The sequence below is a fragment of the Cupressus sempervirens genome, chromosome 7, assembly GCF_028749045.1.
Source record: "Cupressus sempervirens isolate cs-2001-9-10 chromosome 7, ASM2874904v1, whole genome shotgun sequence".
NCBI lineage: Eukaryota > Viridiplantae > Streptophyta > Pinopsida > Cupressales > Cupressaceae > Cupressus > Cupressus sempervirens.
The window spans coordinates 880,683,300-880,710,503 of NC_143124.1; the positions used below are offsets into that span (position 1 = coordinate 880,683,300).

Sequence of the window (27,204 nt, forward strand, 5' to 3'; positions counted from 1 at the left end):
GTTGCATTCCCACAGAAGCAGCCACAGAAGGCAAATCACATTCTTTCCAGTTAGGGAGACTTTGTTATGCAGTAATCTAGAGGCAACGAATACATGGATTTGCAAATAAATGGTTACATCAATTTATGGAACTAAGACAATCTAATCAGAGCATTCATGTAAAATGTGCCATGCATGCTTTGTTTGCTAAACGCAAACATGAACTACCCGATAAAGCTTAAAACTGTTTAGTTAGAAGTTTGCTTTGGAAAATGTTAATGAACAGCCTTAACCACAATGCCCACAATGTTACTCTTTCAGATGGTCCATCTTAATTATTCTCCAAACTAACTCTTATGATGGTCCATCTAAATTGTTCTTCAAACTAGGATATCGAAAATATGTAAAAGCTACAACTTCATGCATCAAAATCCCGGAAGAGTGAGTCTTCCAACTTTCTCTTCTCAAGACTGTCAGCATCCCTTGGAATCTTTTGTTTAGCCTGCTTAGACTCTTCTTTTGACACCCGAAAACTAAATACATTTGAAAGATTCCATAGGGTAGCAGATAAGTGCATTATAGGCTATCCACTAGCAGCTTGCTGTACGGTTGCTACCCTTGTATCAGAATTTTTAGGAGTTTTAAATGTCAACTATCTCAGGTCAGAGACGAGCAAAGAAAGTTTGCAGCAAATTTTCATAGTGAAAACAATGTGAATAATTAGATGACTCAGACCTGCCAGACCAACCTGATGAGGACTAATTGATATCTTCAACATTATAAATTAAGATTATGGCACAGCTGAAGAGATCAATGATTTGTACACTCATCCCAATTAATTCTAGACTGCAGACATTTTTAAATCCTGAGCTGTATCCATCCTTGAGTCCCAAATCAAACCACAAAAATTGAAATAAAACATGATCTCAATTTGTTTGCATAGCTTCTGCATGATAACTTTCTAACTCGGCATCAAGATCTTCAGCACTTTTCTCTTCACCACTCTGTCTTCCACGACCTCGTCCGCGCCCACGTCCCCGTCCACGACCACGACCACGACCACCAGAGCCTTGGAATGCTCCTCTGCCTCGCCCCCTGCAGATCACATAACCATATTGATGCATAAGCAATAATTTCAGGTTAAAGCTGTAAATGTGATAGACAATGAGCATAGCAACCACTTTAAGAAAATCCAACTAAACTCGCAACCTATAACCTTTATTTTTTTTAATGCAAATTCATTAAGATTAACAAAGTTGAATAAAAGTCAAGATGGAAATATATAATTAACTTACAACCCATAACTCAATTTTCAATCAAGCACATCAAGAACTGGAAAAAACTATCAATTCAGATTTATTGAGTACATTGCAGTTTAGAAGCAATATTCTTGATGTCACATTGAGAAGTTAGTTCACCAAACTGAAGTGCCCCCCTTGCAAAGTGAGCTATGCAGATCTTTGATTACACATTACCTCATTTAACATATTCTGCCAATTGGAAAAAAAAATCAAAAAAAGCTAAGTTGAGAGAAGTCAGATAAGTGATATTTTAATAAATGATAAAATCGTACAAGAAGATGCTATGATCCTCGGGGCAAACCAAAGACCTCCAAAAGCTCCTCAGTTTCATTATAGTCCAAGACAGACTTTCAACAACTCACACAACCATTGGATCACTTACCTGATCTGGTACAACAAAACCTTGAGTTACTTTTGGAACCTGAAAATTGAAATGGGAGATGAAGGAGTAGGTTTCATGCATTTATTTTTTGGACCAAAGCACTAAGTTTCATATTTTTCACAAGATCAGATGTAGACAGCAATCCAGAATAATTATCTAGAAAGTAATATAATTTGGACATTTCTCATCAGCAGAGAACATGACAATGTCGATTTCAAACACCATGCATTGTACCAGATGCAACAAAGGAGGCTTACAACATAATTCGAGTAGGCAGATACAGATGTTTTTGCCAACAGATGCCATCAGTAGACATACAACCAGCAAACTGAGCATCTCCCTTTGGTTAAATTTCACCCTTCTTATGAAATTCCTGGAAAAGAACAATAATTGCCTTAGCTAAATGCAAGCACTTGCCTTCCACCTCAGATTTCTGCCTCCTTGCATAGTGATAGAGCACTCATGTGAAAACAGATATGCAAACCATGAAATCCTTCCATTTTGGAGAAACTGGGTGACATCGGGTCACCTCGCATGATGTTGCACCTGACTAAAAGTTGTATTTTCAATTAGTCTTTATTGTAAGGCAAACACATTCTGCTCAGATATTTTCTGAAGAAATTAAGACATTTTTATTAGTTTTGAACTCTGAGAAATAAGCTGAATTGACAATAGCCAGTTATATATAGCTCAAGTCCTTTCTCCAGGGGACTGGTAGAGCCAAAACCAAATATGGAAGCAGATCAAATGAAGAAATAAGGATTTTGGTGATGAACTCCTATCAGACCATACTCATAGTTGAACAATCTGTAAATTCAACCATGAAGAACCATAGCAACCACAAGAAAGAACCCACTGCATTGACAAAAGGCACACAATGGTGTTAGGTTACTAACTTACTATACTTGAACCAACCTTAAAACTATGTAGATAGAAAACTTCTAAAAGCTGTTTGTAGCCATAAATGGTTAATTCTCGGAGTTGAACAACATTAGCGAGTCTATTGATTACTTTTCATAGGTTTCTATGTGCTACAGGTCAGCACAATTCTGCTTCTATCGTGCCTGCCCAGGCCATGATGAATAGGACCGATGCTTGTCTTCATCTGCACCGACCAGAGATAAGGCTTTCAGCTCTCTAAATAAGAAAAAGAACCCACTCAGACATGGCTTGCCATGAATGCTGCTCCTCCGAGCTAAACAACATTAGCAAGTTTATTGATTTTTTTTTATAGGTTTATATGTGCGACAGGTCGGAATAGTTCTGCTTTTATTGTGCTTGCCCAGGCCTTGATGAATAGAACCCCGTCTTCTCTTCATCTGCACCTACTAGAAATAAGACTTTCAATGCTCTAAATAAGAAATGGAGACCACTCAGACACAGGTTGCCATGTTGTAACATTTTGAAACCTGTGCATGCCAAACAGAGAGTGCGGGCAAAGGAGTTATTCAAACATGGGCATGAATGCAATATCAATGGGAAGTCATGAACAAAATGTTGATATTTTAATCTGCGAGGGTATTATGCAAACAACTACCATCAATACATTTACATCTCCAAAAGGATATGGAAGGCTTTAAAAACCAGAATATTTAGTCATGAGCTTACTTAAAAGGAAAAATTTCTTTTCACCATTTTCCCTGCCATTTGCATCTACCCCCAGGTTTGCTGCACAGTAAGCCACTCAGTTTATCTCATATCAGTGGTTACCAACTACAAAGAACTTCTTGACCTGGCAACCATGTTCTGCAGTTCTTTCTCTTCGTTGCTTATTCAGAATATTGTTTAACATCCCTTGCAAAGCCAAAACAGGTTTCCTCTCTTTCATCCCTACCAATTATCAACATTTTTGACAGAGTCATAAACATTTAACAACATTGTTCATTGCAATCACAACATGAAATACAAACATGCACAGAGTTGCCACCCTCCTCTGGAAAGCCCTCTTCAACCAGCATTAGCCAAAATAGCTTCTCCCACTGCCATCAAACTTGATCCTCAAATTCTCAAGGCTTGTCAAATGAGTGGACCTTGCCATCCCTATCTGATCTATATCCAGTTGCAGGGAGCCCTACTCTTTCAATATATAAAATTGAGCATCTGTAGACTGTGAGGTTCCAATCTCACAACCAGTCCACCTGCACCCCCTTCGAGTAATAAACCTGCACAAGCAGATATCATGCTAGTTGCAGCTCCAAATCACGTCATGAAAATTTTCATAATATTTTGTGTTGCAGGAAAAACAGCCATACTTCAGGACATGAGTTCAACAACAACAAAACAACCAGAATAGTATAAACCAACAGATGATAAAAATAAAAGTTGTGATCTTGTTTCACTCCAAGTCAAGTGTAAATGAAAGTGTTGGACAGCTTTCAAAACAAGCAATTTCCTTCATGTAGCTGCACTAAAAAGAATCTCTTTTTAAGTTAGTCAGATTACAGGTGATAGTTGTCGTAGGTGAAAAGGCATATGATATATATTGTTCAAGCATATCAGATCCAAAAAGACTATTTAGAATGAGCGGTTAAATAATCAGCTTTGACATGAGAAGCATGGCCATAACATTAATTCTTTCACAATCTTCTACAATAAATCATTCAAGGCCTGCCAGAAAAAAAAATGAACTTGCTTACCAATGAAAAACCTACAAATTTGAAGATGGCACAAAAAACAACATCAACTCAACTACATTACAAGTTTGTAAAATTTTAAGAAAACAAATTAATACATGGAGGAAAAGACTTTATATTTCATAGATAATTTTGTGAAGTATGCTCATATATACATTTGTAAACTAGACTTTAGGATGGTGAACAACAAGTGCATTCCAAAACCTCTGTTTGAAAGAATACAACCAACAGCTATAATGCTATAATTCTATCAGGAGAACAGATCTAATTTTTCTGGGAGGGGAGAATTTGGGCAAAAGCTTGTCAAATAAGAAATCATATTGAAAAGAACCATCATAAATGCAGAGGGTCCAATTGTGTACAAAAACACCATATATGTTCACTTTAGATTCACATTTCAGATAAGAAAAATCATAAACTTCAAAAAAGAAATGGAAAAGCCCTTTTCCATTCAAACGTTTCAGGATTAAGAGCAAATTACACCTTCTAGATATATTGGGCATCAACTTGATAAAGAGCAATATATACACTAAAAAGGCTAAACATTAAAATTTGAGAAAAGGCCACTCTTCGTCAGAGAAACGAGACTCAACCGCAAGTCAGACGAGTTACCCGGGTCAGTGACTCAGGTGGCCTCAGCTGGGTCAAAATGGCCCGTAACCCTGGCTCGGCAGGTCACCTTGCGTGACTCGCCAGACTCTCATGACCCGCAGTTGACCATGTGACTTGCGAGTCATGATGCATGTGACCCGGCCACGGCAGGGCAAAAACAGATGTGAAAAAACAATAAAATTTGTTTTGTATTCTTTTGTTTTTTTCTTTTCCTCGTAACCCTAAACGGACTTTCATAACACTCTTACGTGTGAAATAGAAAGAACGAGAAATAGAGAGCCATTGTTTTGCAAGCAGCTGGAAGGACGAAGAGAAAATCTTGCATTTGTGACATTGGAGCGGCTATATACTTGCATTTAGATCATCAAAGAGTTTATAGGAGCTCTTCTCAACACTTATCAACACATTTGAAAGTGGTAAGAGTTGAATTTTTTGGATTTAGATGATTTTTTTCCATATGTTTATGGATTTTTTGGATGAATTTTTTCTCTATGTTTATGGGTTTTCTTTTATGTTAAATCTTCATCAATTATAGTGCTTAAATAGTTATTTTTGGTTAAAATTGTCTTATTGCAGCAACCATGACATTTTGAAAACATTTTTTCCCTAATCACAATGGCTCCTCTACCTAACAAACCCAAGCTCACTAAAGGCAATCAAAACGATGAGTGTTGGAAGTACACCATAGACTTTCCAGATAGAGGTAGAAATCAAACAATAAGCTTATTTTGTAAGCTAGTTCATAGTGAAGGGATAAATAAATTGAAATAACATATTGTTGGCATGCGTGGACATGATGCTGAGCCTTGTAAAGTTGCAAGTACTAAAGCTAAACGTTTTTGTTATGTTGCCTTAGAAAAATATGAACAAGAAAAGGAATTAAGACAAACAATTAAAAGAGTTAGCTCAGATTGGTTCCTGTAAACCCACATCTGCATCTGCATATGTCTCTAGTTTTACACCCAAGGCTTAGTAGGTTGTGTTGGAGTAGGTTCTTCCCTTTCCTCTCTATCATCCTAGTGCTTCTGCTATTGCTACTGCTTCTGTATCTATTCCTAATAGTAGCACTGCCCTTGATAGTAGTATTGGAATTACTTTTCATCCTACAGTCAGAAAATCTAGGTTGGACAATTTTTTTGTACCACATTCCATTCCTGATGCACAGCTCTCACTTAAGAGCTTGGGTTGGAACAAGGAGATCCATTCTGCTCGAAGATCAATTTGCAAGTTTTGGGTTTTTCACAACATTCCACTAATTGCAGCCAGGTAGTTCATTTATATTTGATTGTTTTACTTTTAATTTTTTAAATTAAACTTTGAAAATAAGCTGTATAATTTTAACTTGATGTTAAAATATGCTAACTTAAATATTTTTATAAACGTGACAGGACTCCTTATTGGCAGCACATGATTGATGTGGTTTCCATTTGTAGTGCAGGGTTTGAAGCCCCCACTGAAGATGAGTTGAGTGGCCCCCCCTCTTACTAGAAATGGTTGAGGAAATGACACTTGAGTTGGACCATAGAAAGACGGGGAATAGGACTCCTAAATTTTCTTGTTTCCTGAGGAGGTGATTCATCATCTTCTACTTCTCAAAGCCTAAAATTTTGTTTTATTGATTGGTCAATGATAATTATTTTGTTTTCTTTCCACTTTCTGGATCCACCATATTTTTCAACTGAAGGAGATAGGGGAAGAGAATGTTGTGCAATTGGGAATGATAGTGCAGCGAATTTTGTTACTGCAAGTGAAATTTTAAGTTTCTAATTTTTTTATTTTAGTTTTTAAAAATTGAAATTTTCTTAACACATCTAAATTTTTACTAATTAATTTAAAATTACTGCAGGAAAACTTTTGATGGAGAGGCACCCAAAAATCTTTTGAACTCCATGTGCGGCCCATTGCTTTGACCTCATGTTAGAGGATATTGACAAGACTAGTTGGGTGAAATCATGTGTTGATAAGGCCAAAAAAAATTGCAAGTTCACCTATAATCATGCATTGGTCCTCAAAATTATGAGGAAATACATGGGGAAAAGGAGTTGGCTCATCCCAATATCACAAGATCTACGTCTAATTTTATCACACTAAAATCTTGGCTAAATTCAAGGTTAGCTTTGAGGTGCATGTTTGTTGGTCCACAATGGACTCTTCTTTGTCCCATGCCACCACCCTTGCAGGGATAGATGCAACAAAACGCATTTATGATGAAGGTGGTTTTTGGACCCCTTGTAAGGAGATTGTGGAGGTAATTTAAACACTTAAAATTTAAAATTTAATTTATGCATATTTTGTTTTTATTTTCATTGTGCAACTTTGAAAAGTTTCATATTTTAGTGATCATATAATCATCCACTCGATTATTTTTTGTTTAATTGTTTTGTGCGTCATTGAGCCCCCTCTTAGCCCTCCTATGAGTTGCTAACGAGAAGTCCGCTATAGGCTACATATATGAGGGCATGGATAAGGCCAAGGAGGCCATTAGAGCCAAATATGTAGAAGTTGAGGACAAGTATAGCCCCATTTGGGACATAGTTGATAGGAGGTGGCAAAATCAGCTTCATAGACCCATCCATGCAGCAGCCTATTATCTCAATCCAGCAATTTGTTTCCGTGATGATTTCAAGGCAGATGAAGAGGTTCTTAGTGGCCTATATACTGTGATATTGACAATGACCACTAATGTCACATATACATTGCTTGAAATGGATGCCTATAATAAATGCAAGAGGGCCCATTTTTGCAAACCAAATCTGCAAAGAAGGTCGTAAGAAAATGCAGCCAGGTAAATGTTGCAGCTTATGGACTTTCTAGATTTAAAGGTGGAAATGAGACTAATCTTTTTTTTTCTTTTCCTTGTTTCAAATAGATGGTGGCAAATGTTTGTGCCTTCAGCTAAAAACCTTCAAGAAATTGCCATTGACATATTGAGCCAGCCATGTAACACATATGAACAGATGATACAGATATTTATCCTAGGAAAAACCCTCTTCACTAAGGGAAACAACCCAGCCACACCTAGAGTCTTTTATTGAGTTCTCATAATAAGTACAAGATGAATGCTTATGATTGATGTCTTCACACAGTTAAAATAAGCATGTAATTATAAAGTCTCTCACTTGTTCTCTAACCTATTTTTGATGATACAAGAAGTTCTTAATGCATAGATTGGAGACTTTAGCCATTCAAATACAGCTATATCATAATTGCCCACTATGATAAGATGTTTGATAAGATTAGTTGACCACTATATGATAAGATGTTTGATAAGATTAGTTGACCACTATCATAGTTGCTCACTATAAGCTTATCCTCATAGTTGACCACTCTATCATAAGATAGGGTACAAGTGTTCCATTAGGAGCATATAGTGGGAATCAACTATAATAAGCATGGATTTCAGGTCTCTACTGCAGCTACAGACTTACAGGTCATCACATGTAGAAAAGTTTGACCCGCAGCTATCTTTTCTGGCACTTCGATAGCTGCAGGTCAAACTTTTCTACCTGTGATGACCTGCAAGTCTGTAGCTGCAGCAGAGATCTGAAAATCCATGCTTATTATAGTTGGATCCCACCATATGCTCACAGTGGGACATGATAAGGTTCTGGCACTTTGAAGATCTCTCTCTTGCTAAGATGAAGTCTGAGATAGCTGCAAGTCAGATTTTTCTACCTGTGATGACCTGCAAGTCTGTAGCTGCAGTAGAGACCTGAAAATCCATGCTTATTATAGTTGGGTCCCACTATATGCTCATAATGGGACACTTGAACCTTCCCCTATGATATAGTGGGCAACTATGAGGATAAACTTATAGTGGACAACTATGATAGTGGGCAACTATGAAGATCAGATTAGTTGTCCACTATCAGATATATCACATAACAGCAATATGCAGAAAACCAGAACAACATATGAGCAGATGACATGGATTATCCTAGGAAAAATCCTCTTCACTGAAGGAAACAACCCAGCCACACCTAAAAATAGTTCCTTTACTCAGTTCTCAAAAAAAGTACAAGATGAATGCTTCTGATTGGTGTCTTCACACAGTCAATCAATAAGCATGTATCTACAAAGTCTCTAACTTGTTCTCCAACTTATTTTTTATGATACAAGAAGCTCCCAATATATAGATTGGAGACTTAAGCTATTCAATATATAAAATATCATAATTGCCCACTATGATTAGATATGATCATATCTTAACTTGTTTGATAAGATTAGTTGCCCACTATCATAGTGGGGCACTGTCATATCATAGCTGTCCACTATGAGCTTATCCTCATAGTTGCCCACTAAATCATGGGATAAGGTACAAGTGTCCCCCTATGAGCATATAGTGGGATTCAACTATAATAAACATGGATTTTCAGGTCTCTACTGCAGCCTAAGTCACAAAGTTTGAATTCGAATTCGAGTTCATTGATCATAAAATTCAGATGGGATTTGGCAAGGATAAAAATTCCAAAAAAAGTCACCATTAAATTTACCTTTTATAAATTAATTAATTTTCAAATATGATTAATATATCTGCAAAATTGTCAAAATAGTATGACAATCGCTAAATAATTAAACTAAACAACGTTAATTTCTGATGAAGTTTGTAAATGGTAAAAGTTTGCTGAAATCCAAGTTTCGTGGATGAAATTTGGCATATCCTTGACCTAGATTGCAGCTACAGAATTGCAGGTCATCGCAGGTAGAAAGATCTGACTCGCAGCTATCTCAGACTTCAACAGTTACTGTTGATAATTCTATAAAGAAAGATTTTTTCCACATTACTTAAAATAAACAATTAATTTCAGCTTAACATAGAAAATAATCTTTAAGGATAATAGTGATTGCCATGTTTCACTTATATTTGATCAAACTTAATATTTAAATGTTTAATTGATATAATACATAAATACACACACACAGGGATGACTGCGGAGCCTGACGGAAAGTCAAGAGCCCTGTTGATAGGGTGGTCAAGAGATCAAACCCAATAATTGGATACCATGCACAAACAAAATGCAGAGAAGGTGCAGTGGATTGGAGTATGTGTGCATAACCCAATGATGTGACAAAGGGAGTGAGGTCAGAAATGCCACCACGTTGGAACATATGAAGGTACTGGGAGACAGGACTAAGAAGAGGAAAACAAGTCAGTATATTGGGGAAACTCAAATGTGGCAGAGGGAGAGCAGAGGGAGATATGAGTAGGACCAGAATGGCACAACAGAGGACAGGGGTAAAGGAGTGACACAGCCAGCACAACTGTACAAAAAAGGAGATCACAGGAGTTAAGGGCTATAGGGTGTGTGTGACGGAATAAGGGTAGTCTGACGCAGGTAGATATAAGAAGGAAGAACAATAAGAGATGATGGTGGGGAATGGGCAGGAGGGATAAGCAGGAGAAATAAGGAGGCAGAGCTACTGTGGAGTGATAAGAAGATGCTCGATCATGATGAGAAAAGGTGGTGAGCAAAATAGAAGAGATATGGGTTATAAACTTAAAGATAGAGGCAACAACCTACAACACAACAGTGAGTTGTAAGCCTCTCATCTGGGAGGTCTTGGGTTCTAGTCTACTTGAGATCAACAATGAATAATTAATATTAACAAAAATATAATAATTAATCTTGGCTTTGACCTATTACCCATCAAAAAAATAAAACTTATAAATAGATGCTTGATCATGAGATCTCTCAAAATATGACCTCACTAATTTATAGCTCCAGTAGTGTTGTTCCCAATACTCAGGTTGCATCTTACAAATCAAAAACACGCACATGTCGTACATGTATCCATCTTATGTTTGAGTTCAACTTCGTTTCCGCCACCCCTAAAATTTGGATAATACTTAAACTATATATTTAAACTATATTTATTATATTTAAACTATAATAATTTTTTCAACCTAAAAATTAATTTTACAAAGATAAAAAGAAAGATTGTTAAAATAAATTTGAAAATTATATACAAATTGAAAATTAAAATAGAATCATTTAAAATGAAAGAATATATCAAAATCCCATTTTTTTATTTTAATAGCACATAAATTTAATAATTAAATTGACGATAAAAAATGTAAAAGCAATTCTTGAATTAATTAGAACTAAAATTATAATAAAATGCAAATATATTAAAAAGTTTAAAAGATGACTTGTATTCTATTTATTATATAGTTTATTTTTCATCTTTTCATCTTATTGAGAGTGAAATTGTCATGTTTTAAATGTAAAAGATTCTTAAAGTTAATTAGAAAACAACGAATATTTTACCCTAACATGTTTTGTATTATATTTAAAATACAATAGTTTATTCAACCTAAATATTAAATTTATAAAGATAAAAAGAAAGATAATTAAAATAAATTTGAATATTATATACAAATTGAAATCTAAAATAGAATAATTTAAATGAAAGCAAAAATATATCAAAATCCTTTTTTCTTAAATTAATTACACATTAAATTTAATAATTAAATTAACAACTTGAAAAAAGGTAAAAGTAATTCTTTAATTAATTGGAATTAAGATTTAATAAAATAGGTAATATATGAAATTAAAAGATAAGTTGTTTTTGTTCATCATATAATTTAATTTTTCATCTTTTGATATTATAAAGTGAAATTGTCATGTTTTATCAATGGTCACTTGGTCTACCAGTAAAGTTGAAAGGTTCTTAAGGAGCCCACCAAGGATCTAATCTTGTTGAGTATAAGGCTTTGACATTAAAAAAGGAATGAGGTCGAGATCATGCCCCAAGCAAATTGGGCAAAATGGATACCCCTTAATCCTTGGCTCTTAGCCAAAGAGAAAAACCAAAAATATGGAAAAGAAATAAATTTATAAAAAATAATAAATGATTTTAAAGTATTAATATTTTTAATATTATTCTAATTAATGGGTCAATTTATAGGGCTTTGTGATCGATTTATTGAGTTAGATTTCTTTAGTTTTCTTGTATTTAATTACTTATCTACTTTATTTTGCCATTTATCCCACTTGTTTAGATTAGTATCTTTTCTTATCATCATAAATTAAATAGATTCACCATTGTTTCCCTTTCCCTTATTTGATGAGTCACGATTTTGGTAAAATCCCCACATGTTTTAGGTGATAGGTCACATGTATTCTTTGTGCTTAGCTAACCTCGAGACAATGATTTCTCCTACTCTTCAATTTATAGGGGCTTTGTGATCGGTTTATTTAGTTACATTTTTTTTGTTTCTTTGTATTTATTTATTTATCTACTTTATTTTACCATTTATCCCACTTCTTTAGATTAGTATCTTCCCCTATCATCATGATTAAATAGATTCACCATTGTTTCCCTTTCCCTTGTTGGATGAGTCGTGACTTTGGCAATATCCCCACATGCTTTAAGTGATAGGTCACATGTATTCTTTGTGATTAGCTAACCTCGAGGCTCTTCCTTTCATTAGCACAATACTCTTCACACCGGAAATCGGGAACAATCTAGATGTTCTTTCCTATTTTAACTTTTCATCTTCCCTCCAAGCTTTCAATTTGCCAATGGATACCCACATTGTGCTTTACCACACTTCAAAAGTTAGAAGCATGGCTTTCATGGTGGACAGTAAACCAAAATGTTGGAACAGGCTTTTCAACATCATAGATGACCTAGCCAAACAAGCTATTGAAAGGGTGCTTGGAGAAAGACACTTTAGTTATGAGAACACTTGGAGAACCAATAATAACACCATCAATACTTTCATTGCCTATATCTTTTAGGCTAAACTGGTCAAATGGGGCATCATAGCGCTCTGTAAAGCAGTCTTTGTTAAAAATTGCCTCTAAAGCCCTCAATAATGTAGTTGCATAAATTTTAATGGAGAGTTCCCCTACCCTAAGGCATATATGGAAGCACCTGTTGGAAGTTTAGAATATGCTAAAATCACTAGATGATTCATTCTTAATATCAGAGATATATCTACCTTTGAAAGACTTTGGCCAAATATGGAAAGGAACAATAACTTTCTATTACGTTGGTCCAATATCATTAAGGGAGATACACCCTTTGGTTAGAAGAATATATTAAAGCCTATGGATATCATATTCCCTCATCTTTGGACCTGAGTGACTTGGAGCGCATGAAATTCATCTTACCAGAACTCTGCAAGTCTAGCAGAATCAAATAGATGTATACGAACAAAAGTAGTCAAAGAAAGGCCAAGGCTGCAAAAGGCTTGAATTCTGAAGACTCTGAGGACAAAATAATAGTCATATGTCGTATTTGAATTATCGTCATATGTAATTAACACTAAGATTGTATATTTTTTATTGTCGCTATCTTTAGACTCAAATGCTCAACCATAATCTCATACTTGTGGTTGTGTAAACATTAATGATTTTAACATATGGACTTGCTATACATTTTGAGGCATTATTAGAGTTGCGGTTTAGTTTAGCTCTCTTTCTTGATGAGCATTCAATTTTTCAGATCTTATCTATGTTATTGATTATGTTTTTTCAAAGATTCTTTTTTTCGTTGGTTTCCTTTCTAATCTTTTTCCTTCAACCTGATGTTTTAGCTTGGTGTCTTTTGCTTTGTAGGACTCATTTTTCCCCCATTTCTTTTTTCCCTTGTTTTTGACATAGGAGACCTTAACATAAGGAGTCTTCAATACCTTTATTAGCTCTTTTGCTTGAATGCAGTTATATGGGTAGACAAAATGGAAGATTATTTCCTTATGGATATAGAAATACTTTTTATTAAATGAATTAATATCACAGGCATGATACGGGTATTATCAATAAGTATTTCAAGCAATTCATATGGACTAACTTATATATTTTGGGGGATGCAGGGGGATGTGGAAGGAAAAGACAGGGGTAAAGCCAGATCCGATGAAGACAATACCACTGGTATCACCTTTTCTACTCTGGACCAAGAAGATCTCAGGACTCACCAGTAGGAGGCCGAGAAGAACAAGATGGCACAGGAGGCTGCACAGGTCATGCAGGAGCTGGAAAGAAAGATCGAGGAGTAGTTCCTGTTATTTTCCTTTTTGGTTGGCTTTTCGTTTTGGCTTTTGGCTGTTTCGTTTTGTCTTTTTGGTTTGGCCTTTTCTTTGGCCTTTGTTTATTTGGCTAGGCCTTGTGCTACTTCAGACTTTAGACTTGTTTCTTTTGTGGCTAGGCTTCTAACGCTTATTTTCAGCCTGATATGTATTAACTCTCGAGTTTCAGGATCCCTGTAAACCCTGTTTATCTAATCAAAAACTTATATATTTTGAAGCTTTATTCGAGTTAAGGTGTAGTTTAGATCTCTTTCTTAATGCATATTCAATTTTTCCATAATATATTTGTGTTTTGGATTCTATTTTTTAAATTATTCCTTTTTCTATTGGTATTCTTTCTCATCCTTTTCCTTCAGTTTGGCATTTTAGCATGACATCTCTCTCTGTAAAGCTCCCTTTCTCCCCAATTCCATTTTTTTCCAATTTTTGACATAGGTGACCTTAACTTGGCTAGAATGAGTGTCTAATTTCTCTATTGACACTTTCGCTCGAAAGCAATTATATGGATAGACAAAATGAAAGATTACTTCCTAATGGATATACAAAGATTTATCAATAAATTAATTAATATCCCAAAACAAATATAGGGTATTATCAATAAGTGTTTCAAGCTAAACTTAACAAGTGTAATGTTTTTGATAGAATGTAAATTCTCTTTATTCAAAGACACAAGTAGAAGTGTTCTAAATGGCAATTGAAAACTAAGGCGTGTTTATCTCATAACTGGAGAGATGCATATGGTTTGATAAATTCAGCATTAAACCTTGATTTTCTTTAATTTTAATAAGTTTTCTTCATTCATCCTATGCTCACTATTGCAAAATACAATAACGAAGATCTTAGTCAAAATGAAAAACGCAGAAACAAAATTTAGCTCTGTCAAAGGGAAGCATAGCAAGCAGGAGACTCAAATCCCCAAATTAAAGACATATGTACCCCAAATTTATATTATCATTTCAATTATATGTAAGAGTGGGATTAGGGGTAAGTGTACCCTAAATGTGTATCATCACTCCAATTATAAGTAAAGGACGATATGCCTTCCCAAAGTCCCCTTTCTAAATAAGGGGCAAATGTACATTTTAGTAGAATGACACAAGTGTCCCAGGGAAGACCAGGGGTTTTCTTCCCTGTTCTTTTACTCCAAGTGCTTACACATTAAACGAGGGTAAAACAAAATTGTAATTATGTTCAAAAATATTTTAAAATTATGTCAATTGCCTTTTATCATTCCAAAAAATATATATAATTAATAAAATATATAAAAAATTGACAAAAAAATTAAGCTACATTAATTTTTTTTTTTAATTCAAGGTCACCGAGAGACGAGGAGACTTGCAGGTCTCTGGTACTGGTATTAGTACCAGTACTACAATTTTTCAAAAATAGGAGACGAGATTACTTGGAGACGGCAATTTTTTTAATAGTTTAAATAGTCTAATACTAAATGCAAAATAGTAATACTATAAAACTAAAAGACTAAAGTAAATAATAATAGCAATGTCACATTAATATTGAGTCAAATATTTCAAAACTCACATAATTACGTTACTATATCTCATAGTCATAGTTGGTTTCCGAATATTGCATATGATCGTCATCATATCAAATTGATAATTGATGAGATTATCATTAATTTTAAATTCACAAAAGTATAGTTTGATGCTAAATTGCTGATATGCAAACAAAAATGAGCAAACTTAGTACAGTAAACAAAAACCAGAAATCTATCTAGTACTAGTATATTGATGGTACTAGTACTATGATCTACTCCACAAGGTTGTGATCATCCATCTCAATGTCTTCAGCTATCATGCTCTCAAAATCATTTAAGTTGTCATTGGTCTCAATTTTTGCATTAAAAAAATTAAAATAAGGGCAAAAATATATAAAATAATTTAATATTATATTTTACATTTATTTTTTATTAGGAGACCTTGGGGAAACTTCACTTTTTGGATTTAGGAGACTAGGAGACTTCAGGAGACTTCGTCATAAAGTCCTCAACCTTTTTTGAGGTCTTCGGAGATGCGAAAAGTCTCCAAGAAGCATCTCTATCTCCGAGACGTGTCTTTCAGGGGGGAGACGGGTTTCTCGATAACCATGCTTTAATCGTTTATTATATTTATAAATAACTGAGCTATTAGTAAACCAACTAATGGTTTGATTGTCATTATTTGACAATAATAAATGAAATAAAATGTGCATATTATTTTGTTTGTATAGGAAAAAATAAATGGCTTATGTCAGCAAATACTTTTTATTTTTCCAATCCACTTTTTCGTGGTTATTATTATTTGTAAGGACTCTCAACAATTGGAAATGATAATAAGAATAAAAAATAAATTGTTTTAGAGATAGTTTGAATCTCTTAGTTTTGAAAAGACATATATTAGTGGGGAAACAAACATGGACAAATTAATGTATTTGTGTATAAAATGGACACTACAAAACATGGTGCAGTCATATTGTCATTATATAGTTTACGATGTCATTGAACAATGTAATTAAATGCATAAATTTGTTTATTTATTGAAATTTTGAATTTCTTACTTACAAAAAAAATTAAATAATGGTATTTTAAATTATGAAGAAATTTAAATTAAATTTAAATTATAGAAGTTTTGTTAAAAAAATTAATTCTATACACTAATTGTTAAAAAAATTGAAAGAATGCATTAGTTTATCTGCCTTTGGCAGAAATTAATATATAATAAATAAAGATAATATATGATTATAATCTAATTAAAAGTTTAAAAATATTAAATTATAATATTGAACCAAAAATCTGAAATCTTTCTCATTAACACCAAACCTGAAATTGAAAAGCAAATTTGTAACATTATGGGGTATAAAAGAGGTGCATTCCCATGCAAATATTTGGGAATAGAGTTAGAAAAAGGCAGTAAATCTAATAAGGCTTGGCATATGACTCTTGAAAAAATGGATGCGAGGATAGGAAGCTGGAAAGATAAATGGCTAACAAAAGCTAGTGAAGTTACCAAGATTAGAGCAGGTTTGTCCACACTTCCAACATACCCGTTGTCTTGCCTTCCTCTCTCTAAACATATCAATAAGAAGTTCGAAGCAAAGCTCAAAAGCTTTCTTTGGAATGACTTTATTGATTCAAAAAAAATTGGCCCTCATAAAGTGGGACAATGTATGTAAACCAAAGGAATTAGGAGGTTTAGGCATAAAAAACTTAAGTTGGCAAAATGAAGCATTAGGGGCTAAACTTACCTGGCACCTTTTTGAAGAAAGGGATCATAAATGGGCTAAAATCATGTACAACAAATACCTTAATGTTGATGATCCCTATTCAATCTTTAGAATAAGGATCTTCCCTAAAGGATCCAAAAGATGGAATTTTATAGTTAAAAGCCGAGCCCTTGTTAGTAAATTTCTCACATGGGATGTAAGGGTGATGAAGCCTTATTCTAGGAGGATTCATGGGATGAATACCCCTCAGTAGTTAGTATGGGGTTCCCAAAGACTATCAAAGAGAAATTAGTTAAACAATGGGGGTGCAAGGTCAGTGATTATAAAACCAAAAAAATTATTAATGAAATCACAAGTTGGGAATGGAAATCTGTGAAGAATTTGGATATGGATCCAGTAGTTAAAAAAGGTATACGAAAAAAATCCAAAAAAGGAAAATAAAGCAATTAGAAAGAAACAACAATCTTATCTGGGCAGCTTCAAAAGATGGCAGGTATAGTGTTAAAAATGTATATAGAGCTATCACTAATACCCAAAGATGAGAAGAAGTGAATATCCCACTAAAACTCTGTTGGGATTCATCCTGTTTGCCAAAGTCAGGTTTTTTTTTATGGCTAGCATTTCAAAAGAGGATCCTAACTGATGACAGACTCCAAAAGTCAAGTATTGAGGGTCCATCAAGATGTGTACTATGTAGGCAAGACAATGAAGATATTGATCACATCGTATATAGATGTACATATACACAATACTATTGGGAATGGCTCGGACATATGCTGAGTTGGACCACTCCCATGCTGGAATCCCTAGTTGATTTCCTTAAGGGCTGGCCAACAAATAGTAGTAAAGGTATATACAATAAAATATGGAATATTTGCCCATCTATCCTTATGTGGGAGGTTTGGAAAGAAAGAAATAGGAGAATATTCCGTGATCAAGATTTGCAGACAATAGAGATTATTAAAAAAATTGAGGCATGTATAGTTGAGACTTTAAACACTCATATAAGGAAAACTCAGATAGAGGAAGGATCATTCTCAAGCTGGGATGGATTAATGAAAAAAACTGGAAGACTCTAATTAATCCTCCACTTATTTATTAAAAAAGAATAAAGAGGCGAAGGAGAATTGCAAATGGATCCCTCCACCAATTGGATGGACCAAGTTAAACTTTAACGAAGCCTCAACAAGCAATCTTAGTTTTGCTGGAATCGAATGTATCACTAATAATGAGTCAGGTAAGTGGATTGCTAAAAGGGCTAAATCCATAGAACCAACAACTAACAATCTAGCTGAACTAAAAGCCCTGCAAGAAGGTCTCCAAATTTGCCTAAATTTAGGTTTATCAAAGATTTTTATTTAAGGATATTCTCAGATTGTCCTAAATGCCATTAGGAAAAGAAAGTTGCGAATTGGGTTTTAAACTCGAAACTGGAAGAAGTGCTTAATATTCTGGACCGTTTCATAGATATTCAGATCTTCCACATTTTCCGGAGAGTTAACAAAAAGGCAAACCAGCTAGCAAATAAGGGTGCTAATGGTGAAAATATTTTAAGCTATAATGATCAATAGTCTTAAAAGGAATTCCTGGCACACATTATATTTCTTAATGTTTAATCGTAAGAAAACAAATCGGAAATCAAGTAACAGCTCTAAATATAATTAGATAATTCACCTAAATTAGCCCTAAGAACAATTCAGATATACGAGTCCAAATAACATAACATCTATATTATTAGTAAATCCATAATACCCTATATAAACAAACATGTGTATGTGTGTGCGTGCGTGTGCGCGTGCGTGTGTGCATGCGTGTGCGTGTGTGCGTGTGTGCATGTGTGTGCGTGCACGTGTGCGTGTGTGTGTGTGTGTGATTAGTAAATCCATAATACCTTGTATAAACATACATATATATGTTATTAGTAAACCCATAATTCCCTATATAAATCATACATATATAATCCATAATACCCTGTATAAATCATATTATATATATTCCTCGCTAATTATTTTCCGTCTTTCCCTAAGTTTGCTGCATGGAGTAGAATTACATGTTAATCTAAGAAGATATGCACACACACACACACACACACACACATATATATATATATATACATACATATACATACATACATATATATATATATATATATATATATATATATATATATATATATATGTACATATACATACATATATGTACATATACATACATATATGTACATATACATACATATATATATATATATATGTGTGTGTGTGCATATCTTCTTAGATTAACATGTAATTCTACTCCTAAGTTAGACGGAAAATAATTAGCGAGGATCTTTCAAAATACGGTTAGATTTTAAATATAATTTTAAACAAGAATATAAAAAGTATTTCTTATTTAGCATAACAACTCCCTCAAATAGGAGTGAAGATTAGCATATTTTTAGGAGAGCACTTTTATGAACACTGGTCAATTTTTACAAATAGTACTAATCTTTCTTTGGGATGTGTTTTTATAATTCTATCTTAACATCTTAACCCCATTTTTATCTCCCCTATTTTATCCATCATGTCAAGATACTAGGCATCGTCATGTTTCATCACAATTCGGCCCCATATAGGTGGCAACATCTGTTGACATCATTAGTCCACGCTCTTCTAGATCCTTCACTTGTAGTGCGCTAGTATGCTATTTATTCATTATACTATTCCCTTTTCTTTCAGTTCGAGCTAGCATCAACCCTAATATGGAAACTAACATTAGTTTATTCCACGCCTCGAAGGCGTGGACCATGGCATTTCGAGGTAATGTAAAACCAGAGAGATGGAACCAACTGTTAAACGAGGTAATGTAAAACCAGAGAGATGGAACCAACTGTTAAACTCGGTGGATGACATGACCAGGATTGCAGTGAGTCGTGTCATAAGAGAAGGTATTTTTAACTATGATTTCTCTTGGAGAACTAATAATGATATTATAGGGGCATTTATAGGCTGTTTGGCCAGAGCCAAAGTAGAGAAGTGGGCTATGATCAAACTCTGCTTTAATGTTTTTAATCCAATTTGGTGTGTGGGTCTGAAAGAAGCTATACTGAGTATAGATGAGAAATTTAGGATTCCCCTCCTAGAAATGTACGTGTTGCATCCACCTAGGAGTTTTGATTTGGCCATCATAACTAGGCGTCCTTCTCTAGTTATCCGAGAGAATGCTGCCTTTTTTCAAGCATGGCCGAGAATGGAAGCCAAAATTCATTTTCTTCTTAGGTGGAGAGGGATCGAAGAAGATCGTAGCAAGGAATGGCTCAGAAACTATCTCAGCATCTTTAAGTCTTATGTTCATTCGGGTGTGGTGCTTGATAATTTGGAAGCTCTGGAATTATGTAACCCCAACATGGAAAAATCAAACAGGGAAAAGAGTTCCTTTGAATTCCCGCCAAATTTCCAAACTAAGAATCCCAACGACATCACATAAATTATCATGGTATATTGGAAATAGGTGTATGCTCTGGATGACTTATTCATGTTGGTTCCATTTGAATGTTTTGTTTTTGAATTCCAAAAAAATGGTTGGGGTTTCCCCTGTTTTGTATCTTTTGCCTACCATCGGCCTTTTGTGTCTAGCTAGCTCTTGGTTTGATCTTTTATCTCCTCCTCTTAGCTCTGTAGGCTTTGGTTCTGAAAAAATGTCAGGTCATGTATGCCACAAGCATGGTATATATATGTAACCAAAGTTTCTTAATTCGGAATAAGAATATACATAGTAAGTTCTATTTTGAGTCCTTGTATATATGGAGGACTATGTCAGATCTGTATATAGGATTTTGTTTTATACATCAAAATAGCATCATTTTCAGGGGGAGGTCTACAAGCTTGGTAGTAATGTTTAATAGCTCGGGTACTCTTTTATCTAAGAACTCGGTCTATAAATTCTTTTCGATATAAATAAAAATATGTGTTATCTTTATATCAATTTGTTGGGATTAGCTTTTGCCTTTTGCCTCCTTCGAATGATGTAAGCTAATAGGGTTGTATTGTTAAGGACGAATATTCATTTCAAATTTGTTAAATTTAAACCGGGTTCTACCTTATCTATTTAGATGTGTTAGAGGAAATTGTCTTCAAAATGTAAAAGATTATCAAGTTCCATACTATCTTGAAAGTTAAATTGAGCAGATTTTGATGATCAAAATCATTTGAGAAGGGTGAAATAATGTTTCACATTTAGCAACCCACAGTGTCGACCCTAATAAGTACAAATTCAAAATGTGTTATTTTAAGATGGCATTAAGTTAACAAGGGCAATAGTCTAACTCTGTATGGAAATATTGATAAACAAAGTTCAGATTAATCCCAGAGAAATACAATGCCTCTATATAAAAATTTGGTTCACTAGGACTCAAAAGTTTACAATGATTCTTATTTAGTCGAAAGAATGTTTTTTCAAAGCTTGCATTATAAATGAATATTATATTAGAGCTTGAGAGAAACAACCATTAATTTGGTTTGACTCAAATAATCTAGTCCCATATGGTTAAACTTAGAATTTCATTAATTTCAAGCTAGGAGCTCGAGGATTGCCCAGTCGAATCTTTTTTACTAACAATACTAACGTTCTCTTTAAGTTGTATTTCTGATCAGCAGGTTAATAAGGTGTAATCATTTCTTCCAATATAGCTATAGAAGAGGTACCTACTAAATGTAAAGATCTGGTCGAATTTGTTACTCTCATCTCGCACAAAGAATTATGAATGATCAGTATAACGTCAATGAACACAAAATTCAGAAGTGGACACTAGTCTATCTTTTTGTACTTAAAATAAAATTTGGAAAATGACAACTAGGGTATGCCCCTTCCAATAATGTAATAATATAGACTATGGTACCAAGCAAGACTGGAGGTTTTCTTCTCCATTCTTTCCTACCAATGCCCGTTTGAAAGGAGATACTCTATTGTACTTTTATTAATTTTAATATAATCAAGGCCTTGGCCGTTTACTAATCAATATATATATATAGAACCAAAAACAAAATTTAAAAAAAAAAGATCATTTCTAAACCAACATATAAAGATATTTCAAAAAAAACAAACAAAAAAATGAAAAGGAGAAACCAAACCTATAGACATTACCAAGGGTTAGTTTGAAGTTTTCCTTAAGAGACTAAATGGCTACCTTGCATCTGGGCCCTCTAGCTGAGTGGGAAGATGAGCACTATGGAAACACGACATTTTGAATTGAATCACGTCTGAAACAGGATCGCACCTATGTTGTGTCCAAGTCTGAAGCGATGATCATACTCATTTAAATTGCATCTTATATGCAGCGATATCTATGTTGGCCATGCTATCAAGATAGGCAGTTTTTCTAAAATCTAAAACTGATTTTGCAAGAATTTATTGGCAAACAAAGATTTCTCATAAAAAGATAAAGTTCACCTAATTTTGAACATCATTGGCGAACTTCAGCAAACCCTGTGACATAGCCATTGGCCATACCCAAGGAAAAAACTCATACCACCATACCAAGTTCCAGACGCCCTACCCAAATCAGCAACATAAATAAACAGCATAAACTTATTAAAGAGCATAAAGTACGCTAATAGATTTAGCAAATATTATTCTAAGTTATTAGAAGAGGTGGTTTTTCAGATTATTATTTCAGCCTTTACAATAGATTGAGGAAGTATCTCTTGGCCATTACCTTGAGAAGCTGATGGCAAAAGACACCAGCAAAACAATTTCCTAGAAAAGGAAAAGCAGAATTGCCTCTACTAATATGATGACTCCAATAGGACAATCTCAGTTCATTATTTAACAAAAAGATAAGATCCATGCCAGACCCAAACATTTTATGTGCATTATGTCCTATATAGCACGTTAACAAAGTGATCTTAATACATTTAAGAAGAAATGTCCAGTTTGGTCTATTAATGCCAAGATTTCCCAAAAAATTAAACAACAAACTTGGGCCAAAGCAATCCCCATCACAAACCCAAAAAATGAATTTTATCTTTAGCTAGGTACTGGCCTGTTAACAAATCCAATTATGTCTGTTAAGTTTGAGAACAGTCACTCTCTATTCAATTACATTTTTTTAACTAGGATAATAATGGTCATACTACGATTCTTAATATATGGCTTCGGCCTCTGGATTATAAAACAAAATAATGGTAATACTAGAGCCAATAAATACATTTTTTATAGAAAACTCTGCCCTAGATTTTTGTATATTAAGCAAATTTTACAGTTGCAAAAGGATTACTAAAAAGAAATTAGTTTGGTGCAATTTTGTCTTAATCACATGTGTTTCACTTTATCACTGCTGGAATACTATCATTTGTATATTCTTAGTCAGTGTTATACTTAAATATCATTATCATGAATATATGGTCAATCACGAAAAATGTAGTCCACACAAAACATTGCAAATTCCTAGAATCGCCATCACCATCTTACCAACTAACAAATATAGTGCATTTAATTTAATCTTATATCTTCTTTGAAAGGAGTCAAGGACCAATAAAACAAGATGTTCCTAATTCCAATCAGCATTCAGCAATGGGGAATGGCTGGAGTCTGAAGTAATCAGAGCTTGATATCAAATTTCTCATCATTGTTATATTTATTTAGAGAGCAGCACACAAGGCACATTATAGTAGTAAAACAAGATGGATCGGAAGTACATGTTAGCACCAAATTAGAACAAGCATTCAACAAATATCTAGAACATACATGATATTTAATGCTTTCTACAGTCATACTACAGTTTTAGCATGGGAACAGAAGCATTTGAAAACAAGCTAAAAAATATTCTAATATAGCACAGAATGAATAAAATGCCGTCTAGAGGGGGGCATCTTTATATGATCAAAGCTGCAAAAGAAGGTAACTCTTCAACACAAGAAGGCAAATAAATGTGTAAACATAAGCCATTATTCAAAAAGGCTAACGCTATCTGCTCATTACTCCTTACCTCACTGGTACCAAGAATCCATTATCTGGTGTCCAGTTTCTAGGTAGATAATTTGGAGCTGGATAATTAGGTGGCAATGTTGGGTTTGCTCCAACTACTTTTATCTTTAGTGGTTTTCCATCAAGTTGTACATTATTGTATCGTCTCACAGCTGCTTCAGCATCTTCTCGCCTAGCAAAAACAACTTCTGCTGTACCCTGCCATCAGGCAGAAAACAATAGTAGTGAATTAAAACAATGCCCTTTCTTGCACAAACATGCAAGCAACCAGGATTATGGATGCAATAGGACATTTTTGCAAATACCTTTGACCTCCCACTCCTATCATAGTGAACCTGATGCCGTTTAATATCACCAACCTCTGAAAACAATTCCTACAGAAATGATGGCACGGATATCAAAATGAGAAAAGCATTTTGCATGTATAACTACAGTGATTCTGGTTACAAATAAAGCATGTCTCTTGGTATTTTCTATTTTGGTTTTGCTCCACTAGCCTTTCAAAATAAAAGAGATTAAATGCTTGAAATGGAGCAGACAGAGAGCTGAAAGTAACAAAAAATACTTACCCTGAAAAAGAAAATAACAAAAAAAATCAGACAACACTCATCATTGAACAAAAGCAACCAAAGTAGCATGGGAATATGAAATAAATTTCATAAAAATAAATAAGTAATGCAATAGTGAGTCTACTACCTTTATGTCATCATTAGAAACACCATAATCCAAGTTCTCTATATCCACTCTTGTTCCTGTCTCAATCCGAAAAAGTCTATTGGATGGAGCTGCATCTGTCATCTGTGCATCAAACAGATCATGTTGCCAGGCAGACTCGGGAGCTTGCTGGAATGGCTGATCCAACAAAGAATTCATCAGATAGCCAATATTCCCAAACCAAAACAATAATACCATAAAACAAATATCCTTGGAACAGGACTATCCCTCTGAACAGAGAGGCTATAATACCACTTCTTATTAACATTTTTTAATTCTTGATAAAGTTGGGCAAGAGCGAGAAAAATAAAATTGCATTGAATACTTATATAAATCCTGCAAATATTATTTGATAGCATCTTAGATTCTATTTCCATACAATGTATCATGCAATTGAATATGTAGAACAGGTTATGAGACTTGGTCCAAATAAAAAGTGGCTCGATCTAAGTCAAGTGTACCCTGGCACCTAACAAGTCATCCCTCATTTAAAAAAGTGTAGCGAAAGGGAGAACTCAAAAAAAGTATCTATCCCTCCCTACTCCATTGCAACGTCCAAATTTCTATTTATGCCAGGCACCAGAAAAAAATAAGCAAGATGGTACCCCTCCTTCAAGATATTTTCCCTCCTCCATCCTACATTCCGACATCCAATTCGTGCATCACAGCACCACAACAGAGAATAAAGAACATTTGCCGCCTGTGGGACTGTTTTGACAATTTTGGTCAATTTATGGATGAATGGCTTCTGCTAGATTTAATTTGGCAGCCAATTTTGTCTGGCTGGGTTTAAACCCTTGATGGAATTGCCCAGTGCGAGTCTATTCCAAATTTGAAGGCTACAAAGCAAACAACCCATAGAGTATGCCGGATTTCAAGAATTTTCAAGGATAGAAATCTGTTTAATTAATCTAAGTTTGGGATTCTGCTATCTGCTCTCATCTTAATACTGAACATTCTCCAAAACTATATCCGCAGAGGGTCAACTACATCGAGAACTTATAAGAACTCTGTCGGTCAGAGAGATAACAGATATGACTACAGCCTTGAATAACAATAATAATTTGGTTCAAAAGCTACAAACAGTCTATAGGTGCATACAAGATAATAGATTTTTATTGTGATCAATACAAAACATATTCTACATAATCAATAATGGAATTCAAAAGCCCTGAAAAAACGACGTTTAAACCATCTTCACCACTTCGGAAAATATTTTTACATAGAAATCGAGAACCACGAAAAGGAAAAAGAAAAACCCAGCCTCAAATTTTTCACTTGCTTACCTTCGAAAGAGAATATGGCGCTGGGCGATTTGCCGATCGAAGCACTGCCCGGTTGCGTAGGGGGCCTGCAGAAGCCCCGTTCGCCCTACCGCTGCCTCGACCTCCTCGCCCTCCTCGACCAGACTGTTTGTTCTTTTTTATCAAGTCATCGAGAGACATGTCCAAAGCATTCGCCATGGTGGCTAATAAAAGCAACAGAGAGAGTCACGGCTTCAACCCTGGCGCAATAAAGAAACGTACGACAAAACTAGGGTATCAAGCTGCAAAACTAGTACAAAAAGGAAAATCATTTCACAGAATATACAGAGAAAACCAACCGTGAAACGGATTGCAATATACCAAACCGATGCTCTTTAGATCGAAATCTCAGTAGGGGTAAGAAAGTGAGACTACTGAGTCTTCACCTACTTTAACGAAGAAGAGACGAATGAAATTATCAGGAATCTCTCCAGTTGTATCTATGTAGAAAAGGCGTAGACTTCATTCAAAGCTGCCAGCTCCGCTAAATTTGGAAAGGCAACTAAGGTGCAGGCTTATGTAGGAAAGTAAACCCTAAAGAACTCTTCTTTGATTTCTTTATGAAGTTTTTGTTCTCTAGTCACCTATACAACTTTTAGCGGAGACTTCGCCGCTAGACAACCAGAGGTATCAATGGTTGCAGGCAGAGAGGCGAATAAGAGAAATTATAATCTTTATTCTGAATGCGCCCAAATCCACCCATGGTCAGCGATCAGATATTAAGGTTGAACCGCCATACGTGTCAAACGGTCTCGCCTAGTTAACAATTCTATATGCGTCTCGTAGTCTAAACTTTCAAAAACACATTTAATCAATTTATTTTTAAAGGCCTTTTACATTATGCCTGTGGCACTATTTTTTTTTTAAATAATTTCCACTTTTTCATTTCTAATGAGTAAAATGGAAGAGGGTCCTCTAATAGTTAACCAGAACGAGATCTTAGTGGAACACTTAAATGGTCATATTATATTTACTTCAAAAAAGTGTTTTAAAATTTTAAGAAAAGTAATTAATTATAGGAATTTATATAAGCATATTAATTAAACATGGTTTTGTACAAATATTA

The 27,204-nt window shown here is 34.5% G+C and overlaps 1 protein-coding gene across 8 annotated transcripts; it reads right to left on the reverse strand.

Annotated features, from left to right (window-relative positions):
* Positions 1-98: 98 nt before the first annotated feature.
* LOC149550280 (THO complex subunit 4B-like) lies at positions 99-26,785 on the reverse strand. 8 transcript variants are annotated; one of them, XR_016354190.1, is made up of 8 exons: positions 26,438-26,785; positions 26,121-26,302; positions 24,817-24,972; positions 24,426-24,494; positions 24,122-24,318; positions 3,271-3,824; positions 2,674-3,071; positions 2,271-2,517 (listed from the first exon to the last, which is right to left on the reverse strand). XR_016354190.1 is itself a non-coding variant. In XM_089793363.1 (6 exons), exons 2-6 carry the CDS (start codon positions 26,295-26,297, stop codon positions 906-908), a joined length of 768 nt encoding a protein of 255 aa, XP_089649489.1. In that variant the 5' UTR covers positions 26,298-26,302; positions 26,438-26,785; the 3' UTR covers positions 99-905. The 8 variants fall into 8 exon arrangements, 4 of the variants coding, with proteins under 4 accessions (XP_089649489.1, XP_089649488.1, XP_089649491.1 ...); XR_016354188.1 differs by having other exon boundaries at positions 26,121-26,338; XR_016354189.1 differs by having other exon boundaries at positions 2,271-3,071.
* Between the last annotated feature and the right edge of the window lie 419 nt (positions 26,786-27,204).

Bases quoted from the DNA above. Each gene is read 5' to 3' on its own strand.
- LOC149550280 (XM_089793363.1), bottom strand. From the start codon at position 26,297: ATGGCGAATGCTTTGGACATGTCTCTCGATGACTTGATAAAAAAGAAC. The intron at 24,495-24,816 runs GTAGTAGACTCA...TCATTTCTGTAG, and splicing joins TTTCTAATGATGACATAAAG to GAATTGTTTTCAGAGGTTGG. The intron at 24,319-24,425 runs GTATTTGCAAAA...GCCTGATGGCAG, and splicing joins ATAGGAGTGGGAGGTCAAAG to GGTACAGCAGAAGTTGTTTT.